This window comes from Rana temporaria, chromosome 6 (genome assembly GCF_905171775.1).
Source record: "Rana temporaria chromosome 6, aRanTem1.1, whole genome shotgun sequence".
Lineage (NCBI taxonomy): Eukaryota > Metazoa > Chordata > Amphibia > Anura > Ranidae > Rana > Rana temporaria.
The window spans coordinates 222,435,123-222,455,363 of record NC_053494.1 but is presented as its reverse complement, the minus strand read 5'-3'; the positions used below and the strand labels follow the sequence as shown (position 1 = coordinate 222,455,363).

The following is a 20,241-nucleotide window of genomic DNA, read 5'->3' as shown; positions in this document are numbered from 1 at the left end:
GCAGGGAAGGGGTTAAGTGTGTCCTAGGGATGTGTTCTAACTGTAGGGGGGATGGGCTACGTGTGACACAAAACTGATCACTGCTCCTGATTACAAGGAACTGTGATCAGTGTCCTGTCACTAGGCAGACCGGGGAAATGCCTGTTTTACATCAGCATTTCCTCATTCTTCCTCTCCGTGAGACGATCGCGGGTCTCCCGGTGGACATCGAGTCCGCGGGACCCGCGGTCACACTCACGGAGTTTGCGGCGCGCCCACAGTGTCACGTTTTAACCACTTGCTTACTGGGCACATAAACCCCCTTCGTTCCCAGGCGAAATCTCAGCGTCCGGCACTGCGTCGCTTTAACTGACAATTGCGCGGTCGTGCGACGTGGCTCCCAAACAAAATTGGCGTCCTTTTTTCCCCACAAATAGAGCTTTCTTTTGGTGGTATTTGATCACCTCTGCGGTTTTTATTTTTTGCGCTATTAAACAAAAAAAGAGCGACAATTTAAAAAAAATATATATTTTTTTTTACTTGTTGCTATAATAAATATCCCAATTTTTTTTTTAAAAAACTCTTTTTTTTCTCAGTTAAGGCCGATACGTATTTTTCGACGTATTTTTGTAAAAAAAAAAAAAAAAATCGCAATAAGCGACTGGTTTGCGCAAAAGTTATAGCGCCTACAAAATGGGGAACAGAATTATGATTTTTTTTTATTATTTTTTTTTTTACTAGTAATGGCGGCGATCTGCGATTTTTATTGGGACTGGGATATTGCGGCGGACGTATCGGACACTATTGACACAAATTTGGCGCCATTCACATTTATACAGCGATCAGTGCTATAAAAATGCACGAATTACTGTATAAATGTGACTGGCAGTGAAGGGGTTAACACTAGGGGGTGAGGAAGGGGTTAACTGTGTAGCCTGGGTGTGTTATAACTGTGTGGGGGGAGGGGGGGGTGACTGGGGGAGGGGACCGATGCTGTGTCTCTATGTACAAGAGACACAGATCGGTCTCCTCTCCTCTGACAGCACGTGGAGCTCTGTGTTTACACACAGAGCTCCACGTCCCTACTGTCACCTGCCGTGTCACCGACGATCGCGTGTACCCGGCGGACATCGCGGCCGCCAGGTACACGCATCGGGTCTTCGGCGATGCGCCGGGACAGTTTTTACCCGCCGCGCGCCACCCAGTGGCGCGCGCGGGTAATGCACATAGAAGGCCGTGTTTAAACGGCCACTTGGCACTTGAGAGCCGCGCTGCGGACGTATTTTGTCTATAGCGCGGATCTCAAGTGGTTAAAGGGCAATGTATAGGTACTTTAATATGCCCAGCCGTGCCATTTTGCCGACGTATATCGGCGTGAGCTGGTTGGCAAACTGTTAATGCTTCCATGAATGAGGCAAGTGAGAGACGAGCACATCGGGAGGGCGGGGCCAGGAATGGCATTGCAAAACGATTCTATTTATTCTGAAAAGTGAAATTCTGCCCGAAAAGGTGATCTCCTCACAGGGAATGCACTAAGGTAAAAATGTTATTGCTTCTGGCTTTCTGTGGAATGAAAAATAATGAGAGTCCTGCTGATGTAATGATTGGTCATCTCTGTGTTTTGTAGGACGATGAAGCATCTGGGTCCTCGTCTGATAAAGGTAATATACATCATTCCTATAACTCGCCATGGCATAATTGTCTTATATTTAGAATATCTGGTCGACTGTTACAAAGGAAAGACGCAGCGCTGCTTTTAGCTGGACATTCAGGTTGAGGAGTGGAGCTCGGGTTGTGTCTTTATGTATATTGTCTTGCTGGAAGGTGACCCTCTAGTAGACTGAACAAAGCTTTTCCTGTATTTGGCTCCACCCCTCTCATCCTCAAACTTCACATAACGCTTTCTTTGTCAATGAAAAGCCTAATCACATCAGGAAACCCACCGCCATGCTTCACAGTTGGAATCGTGTCCTCATGGTGATGGGCTGTGTTGGATTTCCACCCACTCAGCCTTTGTGTCAAAATCAGACATTTTCCGTATTGATTGTTTGTTTGTAACGATTCTTTTGGCAAACTCCAAAATCAAAGTACCAGAACTGTAATTTTATTTTATTTTTATAGCAACAGCTTTCTTCCCAGCCTGGCTCTGTAGATCAGAAGGGTTGTAGTTGTCCCAACCAGATCTCCGCAGCTCCCTCAGTTACCATTGGGCATTTGGTGCTTCTCTGACTAATTCCCATCTTACTCATCACCAGTGGCGGTTTGAGGGAGCGCAAACAAACTGGAAAAAAAACATCAATTGCCGCCTCTGTGCCCATCAAATGCCGCCAGTTTGCCCCCCCCAAATGCGGCAAGTTTGTCCCCCCAAATGCGGCCAGTTTGTCCCCCCCAAATGCGGCCAGTTTGTCCCCCCCAAATGCGACCAGTTTGTCCCCCCAAATGCGGCCAGTTTCCCCCCCCAAATGCGGCCAGTTTCCCCCCCCAAATGCTGCCAGTTTCCCCCCCCCAAATGCCGCCAGTTTCCCCCCCCCCAAACGCCGCCAGTTTCCCCCCCCCCCCAAATGCCGCCAGTTTCCCCCCAAATGCCGCCAGTTTCCCCCCAGCCCGACACTTACCATCCTTGGGTCAGCGCCGTCCTCTCCACGCTACCTCGATGTCTTCTCCCGCCCTCGATGTCGCTTCAGCCAATCAGGTGAACGGTAACCAGACCCGGTGCACCTGATTGGCTGAGAGACGGGTCAGTGTTAGGGAAGCGATTCCTTAACACAGCATTGTTTAACCAGGGAACACACACCCTGTGCGCCCTCTGGTTAACCATTTGGAAGCTAATTAGAGCCCACAGGCTCTAATCAGGCACTTCCAAAACACCCCTGCCGCTGTTATTCTGATGGCCGGCGCTCAAAAGGGGGCGGGACACCTGAATAGTGGGCGGCAGCGGCGACAATAGATAGATTCATGCAATGCATGAATCTATCTATTGTTGAGTGACGAATGCAGGAGAAAGGGGGTGGTGCTCCTGCGCCCTCTATGGACGCACCGCCACTGCTCATCACTGATGTTTGGTGGTCAGGACTTCCTACCGGCAGGTCAGGTGGCAGGTTCCCCGGAACCATTTTCAGTCCTGATCACCGTCCCGTCCTAAAATCTTTCAAAAGCTAATACCCCCTGTGTTTTAAGAAGGTAATATCTGTATTGCTTTCTAACATCTATTAAAGTGAATCTAAACCCAAGAATAGAAATGTCAAATATTGCAGTTTACCAGTCCTTAGTTTTCATTTTTCCCACCTTTATTTTCGCCTGGTGATCCTGCCAGTAACCAACTTCCTGTCCTAAGGTGATAATTCTCACTTGCTGTCAGGGGTCAGGCTTAGAGAGTGGTAGCTATAGCAGTAGAGAGACTGCCAGCGATCAGCAGGATAGGTGCACAAGCAGGTCACCCTGGGGGATGACGTGGGCTCACCTGAGGTGCGGGGACTAAGCTCTAACTGGTATTCACCAGATCTCCTGATGGTGGGAGTGGGTTTTGCCAAAGCTCCCAACTGTCCCTGATTTCGAGGGACTGTCCCTGATTTCGAGCAATGCACCTCTGTCCCTCTCCCCCCTCATTTGTCCCTCATTTTGTTCTGACCTATATAGTTGTATAGAAAATATTATTTATCTTTCAAAAAGTGTTTCCCAGAGCTAAACCTTTCATCTAAATTGCTGCATTTGTACATTTTAAAAGACAATATAAAGGAATATTAATGGTAAAAAAAGCCCTTGTGGATTTAATTAAACTTTTTTGGGGTTAATTCTCCTTTATGGGGGTGTGGCAGGGGCGTGTCCCATACCTACATACATTTTCTGGTAGGTGTCCCTCATTCCCATCTCAAAAGGTTGGGAGGTATGGTTTTGCTGTGTGTTAGCACCAGGCTGCGTTTCTCAAGATCGCTCCACCAGGAGGTGAGAAAGGCGGGGCCTAGTAGCAGATATAGCAGATAGGGATCAAGCAGAAGCATAGTCAGGAAACAAGCCAAAGATCGGTAACAAGTGGTTGCAGGTTGGGATCCAGCAGAAGCATAGCCGAGGAGCAAGCCAAAGGTCGGTAATGAGTGGCAGTGAAGATCAGACGGACGGCAGCAGGAGAGACAAGAGGGAGATATTGGCTGGAGAGAGCACAATAATCTGGCAAACAGGAAGTGCAGAGACATGGCCTGTTACAGGATGACCTGTGACACCCAGAGACTTTGTGAGGATGGGGGATACTCCTGTGTCAGCGTCACTGATAACTCTTGGGTCTGAGTCCACCCTGTGCCCTTTGGGCATGGGGTGGCAAGTGAATCATAATTCATGTATTACATGAGATGGGACATTAATAATAGTTCATATTGCAGGATCTTGAGAGATTGCAAGTTGTTGGTTAATTGTGACCCAACCAGTCAATAGTGACTCATCTCTCTGGATAGCCTAGTGACATGTTAAATAAGGCTGGCTCTTGAAAGGCCTTTAATTGTGTGATAACACTGTCTAAAGCCTATTGATGCTCAGAGGTGTGAATAGGTGTCAAGCTGTATGCGGAGATGGAACATCTGCCTAGGGAACTCAGTGTGTGATGGTGTTTTGTTTGTTATGCTGTTAATGAAGGAATGTGCAGTGATGAGATCATGATAATTATAGGCCGGCGCCGACACGTCTAGAATGTTTAGTAATTAGCCTTGGTGTGTGATTAGGGGGGTGGAGATCTCATTGTCCCTTTGAATACTGTCACATGATTGTAACTGCATAAAAAGCTGAGAAGAAACCATTAAAGTGGTCATTACATTTGGAACAAGTACAGAGCTGCGTGTCTCGTCTTGATTCTGGGAAAATGGGATGCCTGCTAATTTGTCTGTGTGTCAGATGAGCTGTCGTGGATGGGATGGAAGGTCGTAAACGGTGGTGACCGTTACATGGTCTAAATCAGAAGGTGCATGGGAGCAGCGAAGAGTTTTAAGGTTCAAGAAAAACAGGATTCATGGCAAAATCATCCAAGGAATTGTCCAGCATTCCAGGTGGTTCAGCAAGAAGAAATCCTGCCAGACACAACGCAGAGGTCACAGGTTCAGACCCGTGTCCTGATACTCACAGTACTGTATCTATGGAGGAGCAGTGTTGTCCCCCCAAGGGTTAAAAGTATATTAGTACTCTAGAACCCCACCACCCCTTATCATGTTATGGAGATGAGGAGGGGGAGGTGTCATGTAGTCCTTTCACACTTTCTATGGTCACAAGGCTCGCTCACTGTACTGGATATACAGAGGAGCGTAACAGAGTGTCTCGCAGGGAGCCTGGAAAGGTCCCATTCAGGATTTGCACCCCCCCCCCCCCAGGCTCCTGTCCTACACCTATCAGGACCTCTGATCCATGGTTCCTGTCCCAGTGGTGCCCCTTTTCCTTGCAGGCCCTTTTAGGATCACCTGGAGCTCAGTCATTTCTCTGCAGCCTGGGCAGCAGACAGGTCATGTGTAGAGCTAAAGGTTGGTGAAAACTGGGAACTACTTTTGCGAAGGCCGACCAGTGGGGGGGATTGGACTGCCTGATAGTTATTATTGCCTTGTGTGCAGTCCGAGCCGAGACACAGCTAGGCTTTGTCATTTATTTACCTCCTGAAGCACTCTACAGCACCTGTGTCTAGCACCAGTAAACTCACAACTGATTGGCACCATGTCCTTGGACTGGTGTTTGGACCTGAAAAGGTTGCTCACCCCAGGGGGCACTGCACCCGCTACCCATCCCCGGCTCACATATGATGGAATACTGTGGGCAGTTGTAGCAAGAAACTGCTATTTAAAGGGTCGGTAAATGGAGTGACTGGAGATGTAGGAGATGATGATATAGTTGGTGATGATATAGTTGCAAATGCCCAGTATTGGGACAATGGCGTGCAGGAACAAATGCAGAAGCAACTGCAGGTCAATGCTCCCCTATCCTTATTGATCGCTATCTGTCCGAGATGACAGCTGAGGATGACCCAGAGTCTAGCAACATTTAAAAGGACCACCGAGGGGGGAGCTGACCTAAAACAGTGCGCAGGACTGGTCACCCCCTCGCTAACCGAGGAGTCGCAGAAAATGAATTTGCCGCTGTGGCTTGTGGTCAGACAGGATATACTGGCACAGCTGGTGATACCTTGGTGGTATGGGTACACTGTCAGCAGCTGGTGTCAGGGATCTCGTGCAGCAGATGCTTATTTTCTTGCATGCGGGGTTGTGAGCATAGAAGCTTAACAAGACAAGCAAGAACAAGAATTCGGCACACACGCCTCTGCACTCACGGACGCGGACACGCCCAGCGCCCTATTTAAAGCTGAGGTCTGCCGATCCTCATTGCTGGATTGTCTTCAGCTCTGATTCCTGTGTATCCAAGTTCCTGAAAACCTGCTATGCATGACACTTCTCATCAGATTTCCCTTGCCTGTCATATTTGCTGCTCACCTGGTACCTGCGAGCACGTTGCTGCCCGTCCCCTGCCTTGGACCTGATTGTGATTCTGTGCCTGTCTGCTTGGTTGCTGCTGATCACAGCTTTTGACCTGACTCCATACTGCTACTGAGTGGATCCCTGTGTATCCAGATTCAAGTCCACTACTCCAGATTCCTGGCATCTGTGCCCTTCTGCTGCCCTAGCAGCCCCTGTCTCCACTACCAGGATGGGAATTGTACAAAAGGCCCCCTTCTCATCTTAAACTCCACAGTGAGGTATGTGACATCTGGTCCTTCCAAGTCAAGAAGTCTCCACAATCTCAGATGTTTGATCTTATCCACCTGTTGTAGATGTGGCTGCAACCAGAGTCTCTGTGGAGCACTGGTAGTGGAGCATGTTGTCATGGGTTTTTACCTAAGGTCTTTACCTATCTCCCTGAAGAAATTAGTGATCCAAGGGCACCCAAGTCAGCTGATATTCTTGTGGAGCCCATTGAGAGGTTCTTTGCAGCTGAGTGCTTGGGCATCTCCCCTGTAACTTCCATGGACTTTCAACACAAAGCCAAAGTCTCCCCCAACAACCACAAAGACTGTTGCAGGGAAAGCGTGTGGTAAGATGCCCCAGTAGAAGTCCTAGTGGAACGAAACGCGTCAGGCCTGATACACCACTCCTTATATTGCTTTTATCTTTGAATCGTGATCACTTAGAGGTGTACGTTTAATAAACCGTGATAAGCCGAGATCATGATGATCACGGCTGATCACTGCTTATCACAGAGCATTGCCGGTTTAATAAACTGTGATAAGGAGCAGAGAACACATTCTCCACTTCACATCACATGGATGTTTTGTCACAAACGGCCAGTTTAATAAACCGTGATATGAAGATTTCACAGCTCTTCCACTGAAATATCTCCCTTCCAGATTCACCAGCTCAGAGGTGGAGAATCTGGGAGAGAAGCTGGTGTTATAAGAGGAAGAAGGCTTATTTCTTCCTAATTTCAACACCAGTGGGTTAAAAATGAATATTAACAACAATATACACGTGTGTGTGTGTGTGTGTGTGTGTGTGTGTATATATATATATATATATATATATATATAATATATACCGTATTTATCGGCGTATACCGCGCACTTTTTTGCCCTTAAAATCAGGGCAAAATTGTGGGTGCGCTATATACGCCGATACTTGCTTCCCGCACTGTGTTTGAACTTTGCCGCCGATCCCTGCTTCCCGCGCTGTGTTTGAACGCCGCCGCGGAAATATACCGAGCGCAGTACTCTCGGGTACAGTCGGCCAGGCTCGGCTCCCTTCTAGGTTATGCGAGAGGAGCCGAGCGTGCTCGAGTGTACTGCGCTCGGTATATGTCGGTGGCGGCGGCGTTCAAACACAGCGCGGGAAGCAGGGATCGGCTCAGAGACAGCGCAGGAGCAGCGGGGAGGACACCACGAAGGCCGCAGACGGACGCCGGTCCGGACAAGGCCGCCGATGGACGCCAGGCAAGACACCAAAACTGTAAGTAATAAAAAATAAATAAAATTCAGGAATTTCACGTCCAGAGTAGGGGTGCGCGCTATACGCGGGTGCGCACAATAGGCTGATAAATATGGTATATATGTGTATATATATATATATATATATGTTATCACATGTCTGAAAACATTAATTACATGTTCTTTTAAACTTTAGTTTCACTTTTTGAATTAGGCTGCACCATAATCTCACAATATCTCACGAGATTACAGGCAGTCCACCCACTTTTACACAGATCTCGGCTGTTTTCAGAGAAAAAACTTCACCTCTGTTCACCATCTGAGAACTGAAGTTCTCAGTTTATTAAACCGGCTGCAGAGGAGATAATTCTCCTCATGAGAACTGCTGTGAACTGAACGGAGAAAAAACTTCACAGTTTATTAAACAGACACCTTAACGTTTGTCGTTTTTTTTTAATTTAAAACCCACCATTTTTGACCTGCACCATTGGAGCATCGTTTTCTTTTTCCTTCCATGTCCTGGTGGATTACGTTTTTTATTTTTTTTAGCTTCTCCATTGTGCCTTCCATTCACCCCTAAGGGGTTCACCCATTGGAATCTGCCTAATACCATCTGAAAACGGCACTGATCCCTTAGGCCGCGCACACACGACCGGTCCATCCGATGAGAATGGTCCGACGGACTGTTTTTATCGGTTCACCGCTGAAGCGCCCTGATGGTCTGATGTGCGTACACACCATCAGTTCGAAAACCGATCAGGTCAGAACGCGGTGACGTCAAACACAACGACGTGCTGAAAAAAAACGAAGTTCAATGCTTCCAAGCATGCGTCAACTTGATTCTGAGCATGCGCGGGTTTTGAACCGATGCTTTTGTGTACTAACCATCGGTTTGGACCTATCGGTCAGCGGTCCATCGGTTCGATTTTAAAGCAAGTTCTCTAACTTTTGTCTGAAGGACAACAGACCGATGGGGCGTACACACGGACGGTTTGGACCGATGAAACTGAACTTTGGTCCGTTTTCATCGGTTTGAACCAATCGTGTGTACGCAGCCTTAGAGTTCAGTTTCCTCTACACGTCCAGCATACCATCTATAGAGGGATTCCCAACCGTAGACTGCCGAGTCCATGGGCTATGTTCGTGGCTGATATCATCCAGATTCCACTTGCCGATGGGATTATCCATGCTCAATTGATCCGTTGTCGCTGACAGTCGGATCCACCGGTTCCGGTAAGCGTATTTAGTCATACCATACCTACCTGAAAGAAGTTTCCACGTGATGGTCTACACAGCTATACGTTATCTTCACCATTACTCTTCACTTCATTGTGATGGACATTTTCACATGCATTGTTTTTGATGTGGATTTATTACTTTAACAATAATATTTTTTCACTTTTTACCCAGTTGGGTATCACATCACTTAGTGATAGACATTTCACAATTTTTGTTCATATTTTAGCCCCACACTTTCACTTCCAAGCCAGTGGTAAGCATTGCAAAAAGATGGGGGAGAAACTCTGGGTTTTAGTCTAGAGCTTTGCACCCCAAACTAGGAAGGCCGGTGCCTCCTAGCAGACCCAACTGGGGAAATAATAAATGTTCATGTTGCCAGGAGATGTGGCAGCAAACTGTCCATTGACTGATGAGCCTGTGCAGTCTGGGGCCGCGCACACACGGTCGTTCCAAACCCATGAGAATGGTCCGACGGGCCATTTCCATCGGTTCACCGCTGAAGTGGCCTGATGGTCTGATCTGTGTACACACCATCGTTCCAAAAACCGATTGGGTCAGAATGCGGTGACGTCAAACACACGAACCTCGGTCCATTCTCATCGGTTTTGTCCGATCGTGTGTACGCGGCCTGACTTCTCTTTTTAGGGATAGATGGCAGTCTTTCTTTGCTACTGTGTCATACACTGCAGTGCTGGTGTTAGGAAGGCCCGGGCCTCTCTAGGCCTAATGGTGACCTCCAGAGTTAGGGACAGGTGACATCCTTCTATGTACAGTGGATTATAAGGCATGGGGGGTGTAATGCAAAGTAGATTGATGGGTGCCAGACACTTATTGAATGCAAAGAGATTTATTTTCTCTTAAAAAGAACTGTGGGAGAGAGGGGTTTGTTTTTGCATTAACTATATATATATATATATGTAGCACTACCCCCGAAGGAGCTGCTGGTTTTGTTTGGGTGACACATTTAGCTCTATTTCCTCGCCGTCTAGGGTATCCGATGAGAGCTGAGAGAAAGTTCAATGTCCACACTTTATACTTCTTTTTCTCTGATTTATTTGCTGAACTTGGTAAACGAATAAAGGAAGAGGTTGAAGAGGTGGAAGGGTAACAGGTAACAGGTTCAGGTGCACAACTTCTATCCAGAAACACTCCTGCTTCCAGCAACACAGATCTCGTCGCCACTCTCGCCAGAGTGGGTATTGCTCACCCGGATAGGTCCCTCTCACCCGGATAAGTCCCTCTCACCCGGATAGGTCCCTCTCTCCCGGATAGGTCCCTCTCTCCCGGATAGGTCCCTCTCACCCGGATAGGTCCCTCTCACCCGGATAGGTCCCTCTCACCCGGATAGGTCCCTCTCACCCGGATAGGTTCCTCTCACCCTGGATAGGTCCCTCTCACCCGGATAGGTTCCTCTCTCCCGGATAGGTCCCTCTCTCCCGGATAGGTCCCTCTCACCCGGATAGGTTCCTCTCTCCCGGATAGGTTCCTCTCTCCCGGATAGGTTCCTCTCTCCCGGATAGGTCCCTCTCTCCCTGGATAGGTCCCTCTCACCCAGATAGGTCCCTCTCACTAGCCTAGCAGCCGGGATGGCGCACGAAAAATGCAAAAAGTCTCTGCCACAGACTTTCCCACAGATGGAGGTATATTCGGACCAAAATCCTTTCAGCACAGGATTCAGCACCCGGATCTCTCCCGAATAACTTCTTGTGAACTCAGAACTGACAGGCGACCCTCATTCAGCCTTTCAGTGATGGTGCGTCCAACAATGAAGTTCAAGGCCTCTCTTGAGATGCCAGCCTTCTCCTCGGTGCCCTCCAGAATAGGTTCTGCATCAAGCGGCTTCCTCCCTCCTGGACAGACAGCACAGGACCACTCTGCAACCGTAGACCCAGTCTGACTACCGGGCCTACTTGGTAGATCACAACCCCGGACCAACGTGGTCCCGGAGCCAGGATCACAGGAACACCCCCCCCCCCCCCGGCCAGGAGGGCCACACACGGGGGGTGGTGGGACGACAGAACAGCGATCGACGACCCCGGTCCAAAGAAGTCTGCCCCTTAAAGCGGGAGTTCACCCATTAATCAATTTTTTTAAACAATCCCCCTAGATTCATGCTCGTTCGGTCTAGGGGAATCGGCTAGTTGTTTTAAAATATGAGCTGTACTTACGGTTTACGAGATGCATCCTCTCCGCCGCTTCCGGGTATGGGTCTTCGGGACTGGGCGTTCCTTCTTGATTGACAGTCTTCCGAGAGGCTTCCGACGATCGCATCCATCGCGTCACTAGTAGCCGAAAGAAGCCGAACGTCGGTGCGGCTCTATACTGCGCCTGCGCACCGACGTTCGGCTTCTTTCGGAAAATCGTGACGCGATGGATGCGACCGTCGGAAGCCTCTCGGAAGACTGTCAATCAAAATAGGAACGCCCAGTCCCGCAGCCCATACCCGGAAGCGGCGGAGAAGATGCATCTCGTAAACCGTAAGTACGGATCATATTTTAAAACAAATAGCCGATTCCCCTAGACAAAACGAGCAGGAATCTATGGGGAAATAGTGTCATGTGCGGGTGAACCTCCGCTTTAAGTAATCCTCACCAGCATGCACAGCGGGAAGATCAACCCCCACTGATTGGCTGCCGAGGAAGAACACCCAATATACCTTGACCTAACTGCTGCCACCCTTGGCCTGGGGTGGTAACGACACCCCAGGCAAACAATAGTGGTCACTCACAGTACAGCCTTGGCTGGAACAGAGGCCCAAATTTAGTAAAATCATACTGTCTTCCCTTTAACTCTCAGACTACCCTCTAAATTTTAAAGCAGTGTCAGCTAAAAAGGAGCAGGCCACTACACATATATTAGAAGTAACAGATCTAATCTATTCTTCTATAGCGGGGGCTGTCCTTGGACCACATCTGGCCCACTAGGAAATTTGTATCCAGTCCTCAGACTAAGTACACAGGGTTCAGATAAGTGGGCTTCCACTTCTTCAGTCCAACCACCACCCAACTATATAGTCTACAGCACAGGAACACCACCCCTCCCTCACCCAACACCTCCTGTTGTTGCACTGTTGTTGTTGGTTGCTATGACCGCCAGCATCCTAGCAACCATTTACATGCTTGCCACAGAAGGACAGAACTTCCTACATCCCGACCTGCTCAGGCTCCCACCCTGCTGCTATAACCACACTGTGTGAACTGAATCAATAGGGGAACTTTGAAAGTGACACTCATGTAAGGGGGGGGGGGGGGGAATTTGGTGGGGACACTGATGTAAGGTGGTCTCTCATATAAGTGGAACTCTGGAGGGGAGCCCAATGTAAGGGGGAACGCTGATGTAAAGGGGATTCTGATGGGGACACTGACATAGGGGGAAGCCAGATACAGCGAATAGGGGTGGTCCACCCCCCACCGCTCGCTGTAATATCAGCATATTGTCCTCCTCAGGGGTGTATGGAGGTTGCTATGAAGGATGCGATTATTACTGTATCTTGTGATTAACAATTAGGGCTCTTTCACACGGGCGGCCCGTTAAGTGCCAGTTTTTTAGGCGGACCTGAACGGGCGCTCCGTGCTCCTCTGTGGAGCCGCGGATGTCAGCGGTGACATGCCCGCTGACATCCGACCCGCTCCGATCCGCCAAAGTGTGACGGAGGAAAAACCGACTTTTCCATCCGCCTGGCGCATCGGATCGGGTGAACACGGACATACGGTCCGTGTTCATCCGATCCCCCCCATAGGGGAGAGCGGAGAAAAGACAGGGCGGTCCCTGCACAGTGTGCGGGGAACGCCCTGTCATCCGCCGGCTCAGCGGGGATCATCGGAGCGATCCCCGCTGAACAAGCGGAGGTTCCGGGGGCGGATCATTACTGATGGGCCCCGTGTGAAAGGGGCCAAAGTGATTGGTGATCATATCTGTTATGTTATTGTTTATATATGATTGTTACGAGAACCTGGACTCGCCCTTGACGGTAGAAATAAAATATTTGAAAAAAAATAAAAATAAAATTTGGGGCCCATGAATGTTTGTAAAATATTGCACTAGTGGTGTACCGAAAGGAAAATTCCGCTGCCCAAACCGAAATGGACTGTTAAAAAAAAAAAAATGAAAAATGTAATTAATGTGACTGGCGTTTTTGCATTGAAGTACAGTACAGACCAAAAGTTTGGACACCCCTTCTCATTCAAAGAGTTTTCTTTATTTTCATGACTATGAGAATTGTAGATTCACACTGAAGGCATGAAAACTATGAAGTAACACTTGTGGAATTATACAGAACAAAAAAGTGTGACACAACTGAAAATAGATTTCATATTCTAGGTTCTTCCACCTTTTGCAGCAGACACATCTCTAGAACTGGTAAGAGGAGACGGTGTGAATCAGGCCTTCATGGTAGAATATCTGCTAGGAAACCACTGCTAAAGAAAGGCAACAAGCACAAGGGACTTGTTTGGGGTAAAGAACACAAGGGATGGACATTAGACCAGTGGAAATCTGTGCTTTGGTCTGATGAGTCCAAACTTGAGATCTTTGGTTCCAACCCCCGTGTCTTTGTGTGACGCAGAAAAGGTGAACGGATGGACTCTACATGCCGGGTTCCCACTGTGAAGCATGGAGGAGGAGGTGTGATGGTGTGGGGGGGCTTTGCTGGTGACACTGTTGGGGATTTATACTGAACCAGCATGGCTACCACAGCATCTTGCAGCAGCATGCTATTCCATCCGGTTTGCGTTTAGTTGGACCATCATTTATTTTTCAACAGAACAATGACCCCAAACACACCTCCAGGCGGGGGAAGGGCTATGTGACCAAGAAGGAGAGTGATGGGGTGCTGCGCCAGGTGACTACCTCTTGAAGCTGATCAAGAGAATGCCAAGAGTGTGCCAAGCAGTAATCAAAGCAAAAGGTGGCTACTTTGAAGAACCTAGAATATGAAATATATTTTATTTATTTTTAGATTTAGTTTTGATGCCTTCAGTGTGAATCTACAATTTTCATAGTCATGAAAATAAAGAAAACTATTTGAATGAGAAGGTGTGTCCAAACTTTTGGTCTGTACTGTATATGGGATGTGTTTTTTTTTTTCTTTTAAATATATACTGGCCCAGATTCAGGTAGATCCGCGCAATATTTGCGTGGGCAAAGGGCAACGATTTTTGCTCTGCGCCCACGCAAATATTTGGATTTGCCCAGCGATTCACGGAGCAGTAGCTCCGTAAATTGCGCGGGCGCTATGCTAATTAGCCCTGCGTAAGGGCGCCTAATGTAAATGATCCCGCCGGGGGCGGGAATCATTTAAATTAGGCGCGCTCCCGCGCCGAGCGAACAGCGCATGCTCCGTCGGGAAACTTTCCCGACGTGCATTGCAGCAAATGACGTCGCAAGGACGTCATTTGCTTCTAAGTGAACGTGAATGGCGTCCAGCGCCATTCACGAATCACTTACGTAAACAACGTGAAATATAAATTTCACGAGCGGGAAGGGCGGCTATACTTTAGCATTGGCTGCCCCTGCTATTAGCAGGAGCAACCTTACGCTAAAGTCGCCGTACGGAAACTCCGTACCTTGCGTGCGCAGGGCCCGCGCAACTTTTGTGAATCGGTGGTAGTATGCAATTTGCATACTATACGCCGATCACAATGGCCGCGCCCCCTAGCGGCCAACGCAAGAATGCAGCCTGAGATATGAAGGCATAAGGAGGCTTATGTCTGTCATATCCTAGGCTGCAGTCCGCGTAGCGATGTTCCTGAATCAGGGGCATTCGCTACGCGGGAGCAAAACAGCTATTGCGCCGCGCAACTATGGTTGCGCGGGCGCAATAGCTTCTTGAATCTGGGCCACTGTATTTATTGGCGTATAACGCTCACTTTTTTACCCTGAAAATAGAGGGTAAACTGTGCCTGCGTGTTATACGCAGGGTGCTTTGGAAGGTTTTTTCCCTGAATCTTCCCTCTTAAAGTTAGGGTGCGTGTTATACGCCTGTGCGTGTTATACGCCGATAAATACGGTGTATATATATATATATTGTCAAAACGCAGATAACCCTATTTGTGGCAGCTGATATATGGGTGTGTCCCTAATATTTACATATAATTACATAGATGGTAAGGTTGAATAAAAAAGACAGTCCATCCAGTTCAGTGTCGCTTCCATTTCCCATATTCCTGTGTATCGCGTTCCGGTGTCGGGTACTCGGGTAATTTGCCAATATCCGAAGCTGAGCTCATAATTCTTCTCTCCTTTCTGCATACAGGTCACCAACACGAAAACGATCACAACCCAGATAATCGGAAGAGAAAGGGTTCTTTAATGACCGATCCCGACCCAGGGAATGGAGATCCCAAGAGATCTGGAGATGATTCCACTGGACGCAAGGAATGGGAAAGTGGCGTTGATGGGAAAAATCACAATGTTAACTCTTCTGCACCAAAATCATTGACAGAGGATTATAACAGTCATCAATATTCCGACACTCCCAGGAATGGGTCCGGAAAGAACTCGGTAAGACGCCATTTGAGCAAAGAAGGAGCTGGTGATTTAAATGGGGCTCTGCCTGTCCTAACTTTATATTCTAAAGGCATAGAAGAGTCGCTGGGAGTTCAGTTCTTACGTTAGGCAGCTTCCATGGAAACAGGACAACCCTCCAATGGAGAGCCATTGATATGGGGCAGGATATACAGGACAGGAGATGGGGGGGGCAGGAGATGGGGGGGGGGGCAGGTCTTTACAGGGCAGGAGATTGGGGGGGGGGGAGGATATACAGGACAAGAGATGGAGGGCAGGATATACAGGACAGGAGATGGGGGGGGGGGGGGATATACAGGACAGGAGATGGGGGGGGGCAGGATATACAGGACAGGAGATGGGGGGGATATACAGGACAGGAGATGGGGGGGCAGGATATACAGGACAGGAGATGGGGGGGCAGGATATACAGGACAGGAGATGGGGGAAGGATATACAGGACAGGAGATGGGGGGGGGGGATATACAGGACAGGAGATGGGGGGAGGGGGCAGGATATACAGGACAGGAGATGGGGGGGCAAGACAAGAGATGGGGGAGGGGAGGATATACAGGAGATGGGGGGAGGGGGCAGGATATACAGGACAGGAGATGGGGGGGCAGGATATACAGGACAAGAGATGGGGGGGGGCAGGATATACAGGGCATGAGATGGGGGGCAGGATATACCGGACAGGAGATGGGGGGCAGGATATACAAGACAGGAGATGGGGGAGGGCAGGATATACAGGGCATGAGATGGGGGGGGCAGGATATACCGGACAGGAGATGGGGGGCAGGATATACAGGACAGGAGATGGGGGGGGGGCAGGATATACAGGGCATGAGATGGGGGGGGCAGGATATACGGGACAGCAGATGGGAGGGCAGGATAAACAGGACAGCCTTGGGGTGTTCCCGCCCACAGTGGGGTGTTCCTGCCTAAGGTGGGGTGTTCCCGGCTACAGTGGGGTGTTCCCGCCCACAGTGGGGTGTTCCCGCCTAAGGTGGGGTGTTCCCGGCTACAGTGGGGTGTTCCCGGCTACAGTGGGGTGTTCCTGCCTACAGTGGGGTGTTCCCGCCCACAGTGGGGTGTTCCCGCCTAAGGTGGGGTGTTCCCGCCTAAGGTGGGGTGTTCCCGCCCACAGTGGGGTGTTCCTGCCTACAGTGGGGTGTTCCCGGCTACAGTGGGGTGTTCCCGGCTACAGTGGGGTGTTCCCGGCTACAGTGGGGTGTTCCCGCCCACAGTGGGGTGTTCCCGCCCACAGTGGGGTGTTCCTGCCCACAGTGGGGTGTTCCTGCCTACAGTGGGGTGTTCCTGCCTACAGTGGGGTGTTCCTGCCTACAGTGGGGTGTTCCTGCCCACAGTGGGGTGTTCCCGCCCACAGTGGGGTGTTCCCGCCCACAGTGGGGTGTTCCTGCCTACAGTGGGGTGTCTATCTCTTGTATCCTCCATGTACAGACATCCCACCATATGAGTCCTCCAGAGATATAAGGAACTATCAGTATGAGGATTTTCTCTCTTTGTTTTGGATGTATAAATAATGAGACACAAGTCCTGCAGATGTAATGATTGGTCATCTCTGTGTTTTTGTAGGATGATGGAGCGTCTGGGTCCTCGCTTTATGCAGGTAATATACACTCATCATGTCTTAATGATATTATATCTGAAATGTCTGCCCAACTGTTGCAAAGAAACGATGTAGCCGTACACACAGGGCCATTCTAAGACATTCAGGTTGTGGAGAGGACCTCTGGTTGTGTCTTTAGCTCTCTTGCCCTCCTGGAGGGTGATCGTCTAGTAGACTGAACAAAGCCTTTTCTTATACTTGTCTTCATCCCTTCCACCCTCAACCCTCACCTATTTCCTTCTCTGTCAATGAAAAACCTCATTCACAACACGATACCCCACCACCATGCTTCACAGTTGGAACTATTCCATTTACCCCGACAAAGCAACTATATGTTGTGAAACGTGTTGGGAAACGAGAAGCATTTATGGAATTTATATTTAGTGATGAGAAAATAATTAAAATAATAAAAAAAAAAAAAGGAAAATTCTGAGAAATTTTTACCACTTCAGCCCTGAAGGATTTGGCTGCCAAATGACCCGGGCCATTTTTTTTTTTTTGCGATTCGGCACTGCGTTGCTTTAACTGGCAATTGCGCGGTCGTGCGACGTGGCTCCCAAACAAAATTGGCGTCCTTTTTTTCTCCACAAATAGAAATTTATTTTGGTGGTATTTGATCACCTCTGCGGTTTTTATTTTTTGCGCTATAAACAAAAAAATAGAGCGACAATTTTGAAAATAAATGCAATATTTTTTACTTTTTGCTATAATAAATATCCCCCAAAAATATATATATATATAAAAAAAAAAATTTTTTCCTGAGTTTAGGCCGATACGTTTTCTTCTACATATTTTTGGTAAAAAAAAATTGCAATGAGCGTTTATTGATTGGTTATAGCGTCTACAAAATAGGGGATAGATTTATGGCATTTTTATTATTACTAGTAATGGCGGCGATCAGCGATTTTTTTTTTTTTTTTTTTTTTATTGTGACTGCGACATTATGGCGGACACATTGGACACTTTTGACGCCATTTTGCAACCATTGTCTTTTATACAGCGATCAGTGCTATAAAAATGCACTGATTACTGTGTAAATGACACTGGTAGGGGGCGAGGAAGGAGTTAAGTGTGTCCTAGGGAGTGATTCTAACTGTATGGGGGCGTGGCTTACTGTGACACGTCACTGATCGCTGCTCCCAATGACAGGGCACACGGTGATCAGGTTAAAACAAATAAATTCAGAGCATGGAGTGGAGGGCGACTGAGATGTATAATGAATTATGTCCGGTAAAAATAATGGAAGTAGTTCTGTAGCAAAAGGAATAGCGCAACAATCGCCCTCCGTCTCTCTGGCCGATCCTGGGCCGATTGAGAGTTGAGTTGAGAGGTATCTTGATATGGCGCGGTCTTGCCCTGAGGGGTCCCAAGGCGCATGACTAGGGCCATTTTAGACTGGAGCCAATTAACTTACCAGCATGTCTTCGGAGTGTGGAAGGAAACCAGAGTACCCGGAGGAAACCGACGCAGACACAGGGAGAACATGCAAACTTTAGGCAGATGGTGTCGTGGTCGGGATTCAAACCAGGGCCCCTTTTGCTGCTAGGTGAAAGTGCTATCCACTGCACCACTGTGCCCCCCCCCCATTTGTGGTAGTTACTTTCGTCTTGCCTATTCCCTGATCAATTCATATATCCCCTGATGAAGCTATTAGGTGAAACATGTCGGGTTAATATGTGAAATCTCTGCCTAGATCGAACATTTGTTCTTTGACCACCTTTACTACGAAATGTTGAATATCTTGGAACAAATTAGCTCTGTTGTACATTTTTAACGCTATTCTCATTAAAATGATTTACTGTATATACTCGCGTATAAGCCGAGTTTTTCAGCACATTTTTTTTGTGCTGAAAATGCCCCCCTCGGCTTATACTCGAGTCACCTTTTTGCGCCTGATCTCCAGGAATTTGGGGAGCCAGTACTGGCCGGCCGCAGGTCCCCTGGACCCCAAACTTGGCACACATGTAGCCCCACTCTAAGTGCAAAGTTTGTTGGCCGGGGAGCACCAATTTTTCAAAGCCGGGCACCCCTTCCATAGACTCCTATGTTAACCTGTAATTTCTCCAGTGAATTTGGGGACCCGTTACCGGCCCGTCATAGGTCCCCTGGACCCGGAACTTGGCACACATATAGCCCCATTTCTCATCTACAAGTGTGCAAAGTTTGTTGTCTGGGGGACCTGCGACCGGGGAGAACCGATTTTTCAAAGCCGGGCACCCCTTCCATAGACTCCCATGTTAAACGTCAGTCTAGTTATTGGCACAGTGAGGCATGGGCACAGTGAGGCATGGGTACATTGAGGCATGGGCACAGTGAGGCATGGACACAGACACAGTGAGGCATGGGTACAGTGAGGCATGGGCACAGTGAGGCATGGACACAGACACAGTGAGGCATGGGCACAGTGAGGCATGGGCACAGTGAGGCATGGACACAGTGAGGCATGGGCACGGACACAGTGAGGCATGGGCAAGGACACAGTGAGGCACGGACACAGTGAGGCACGGACACAGTGAGGCACGGACACAGTGAGACACGGACACAGTGAGGCATGGACACAGATACAGTGAGGCATGGGCACAGGCACAGTGAGGCATGGACATGGGCACAGTGAGGCATGCAGATGGACACCCTAGGCTTATACTCGAATCAATACGTTTTCCCATTTTTTTGTGGTAAAATCAGGTGCCTCGGCTTATATTCGGGTCGGCTTATATTCGAGTATATACGGTTCCTTTTTTTTAATATTTGGTTTCCATTATTATCTGGAAGCATTCATAGAATATGTGTCCGATTTAAAGGTAAAACACCCTCATAAGTTGGCACCACATCCCAATGAGATTGTAGTGTAAAGGAAGGGAAGAAATGGGATTTTGACGGTGCATAGGGTATACAAAATGATGAGAGAAGATTGTGTATCAAAAAATATAAAGATTACATTTTTTTTTTATAA

At 48.4% G+C, this 20,241-nt stretch overlaps 2 protein-coding genes across 4 annotated transcripts in view; both read left to right on the top strand.

Moving 5' to 3' along the window:
• Positions 1–20,241, top strand: part of LOC120944301 (protein mono-ADP-ribosyltransferase PARP14-like) — a 575,277-nt gene that overhangs the window by 281,938 nt on the left and 273,098 nt on the right. The window lies entirely within an intron of this gene.
• The window catches only part of LOC120944304 (E3 ubiquitin-protein ligase DTX3L-like), a 73,900-nt gene that overhangs the window by 15,488 nt on the left and 38,171 nt on the right, over positions 1–20,241 (top strand). For 2 of the 3 annotated variants that reach the window (XM_040358338.1, XM_040358337.1), the window contains 3 exons: positions 1,607–1,640; positions 15,408–15,655; positions 17,255–17,288. In XM_040358338.1, coding sequence (XP_040214272.1) covers positions 1,607–1,640; positions 15,408–15,655; positions 17,255–17,288 — 316 coding nt within the window. Of the gene's footprint in view, positions 1–1,606; positions 1,641–6,307; positions 6,695–15,407; positions 15,656–17,254; positions 17,289–20,241 lie in introns of those variants that run through there. The other variant, XM_040358339.1, reaches the window with a different exon arrangement.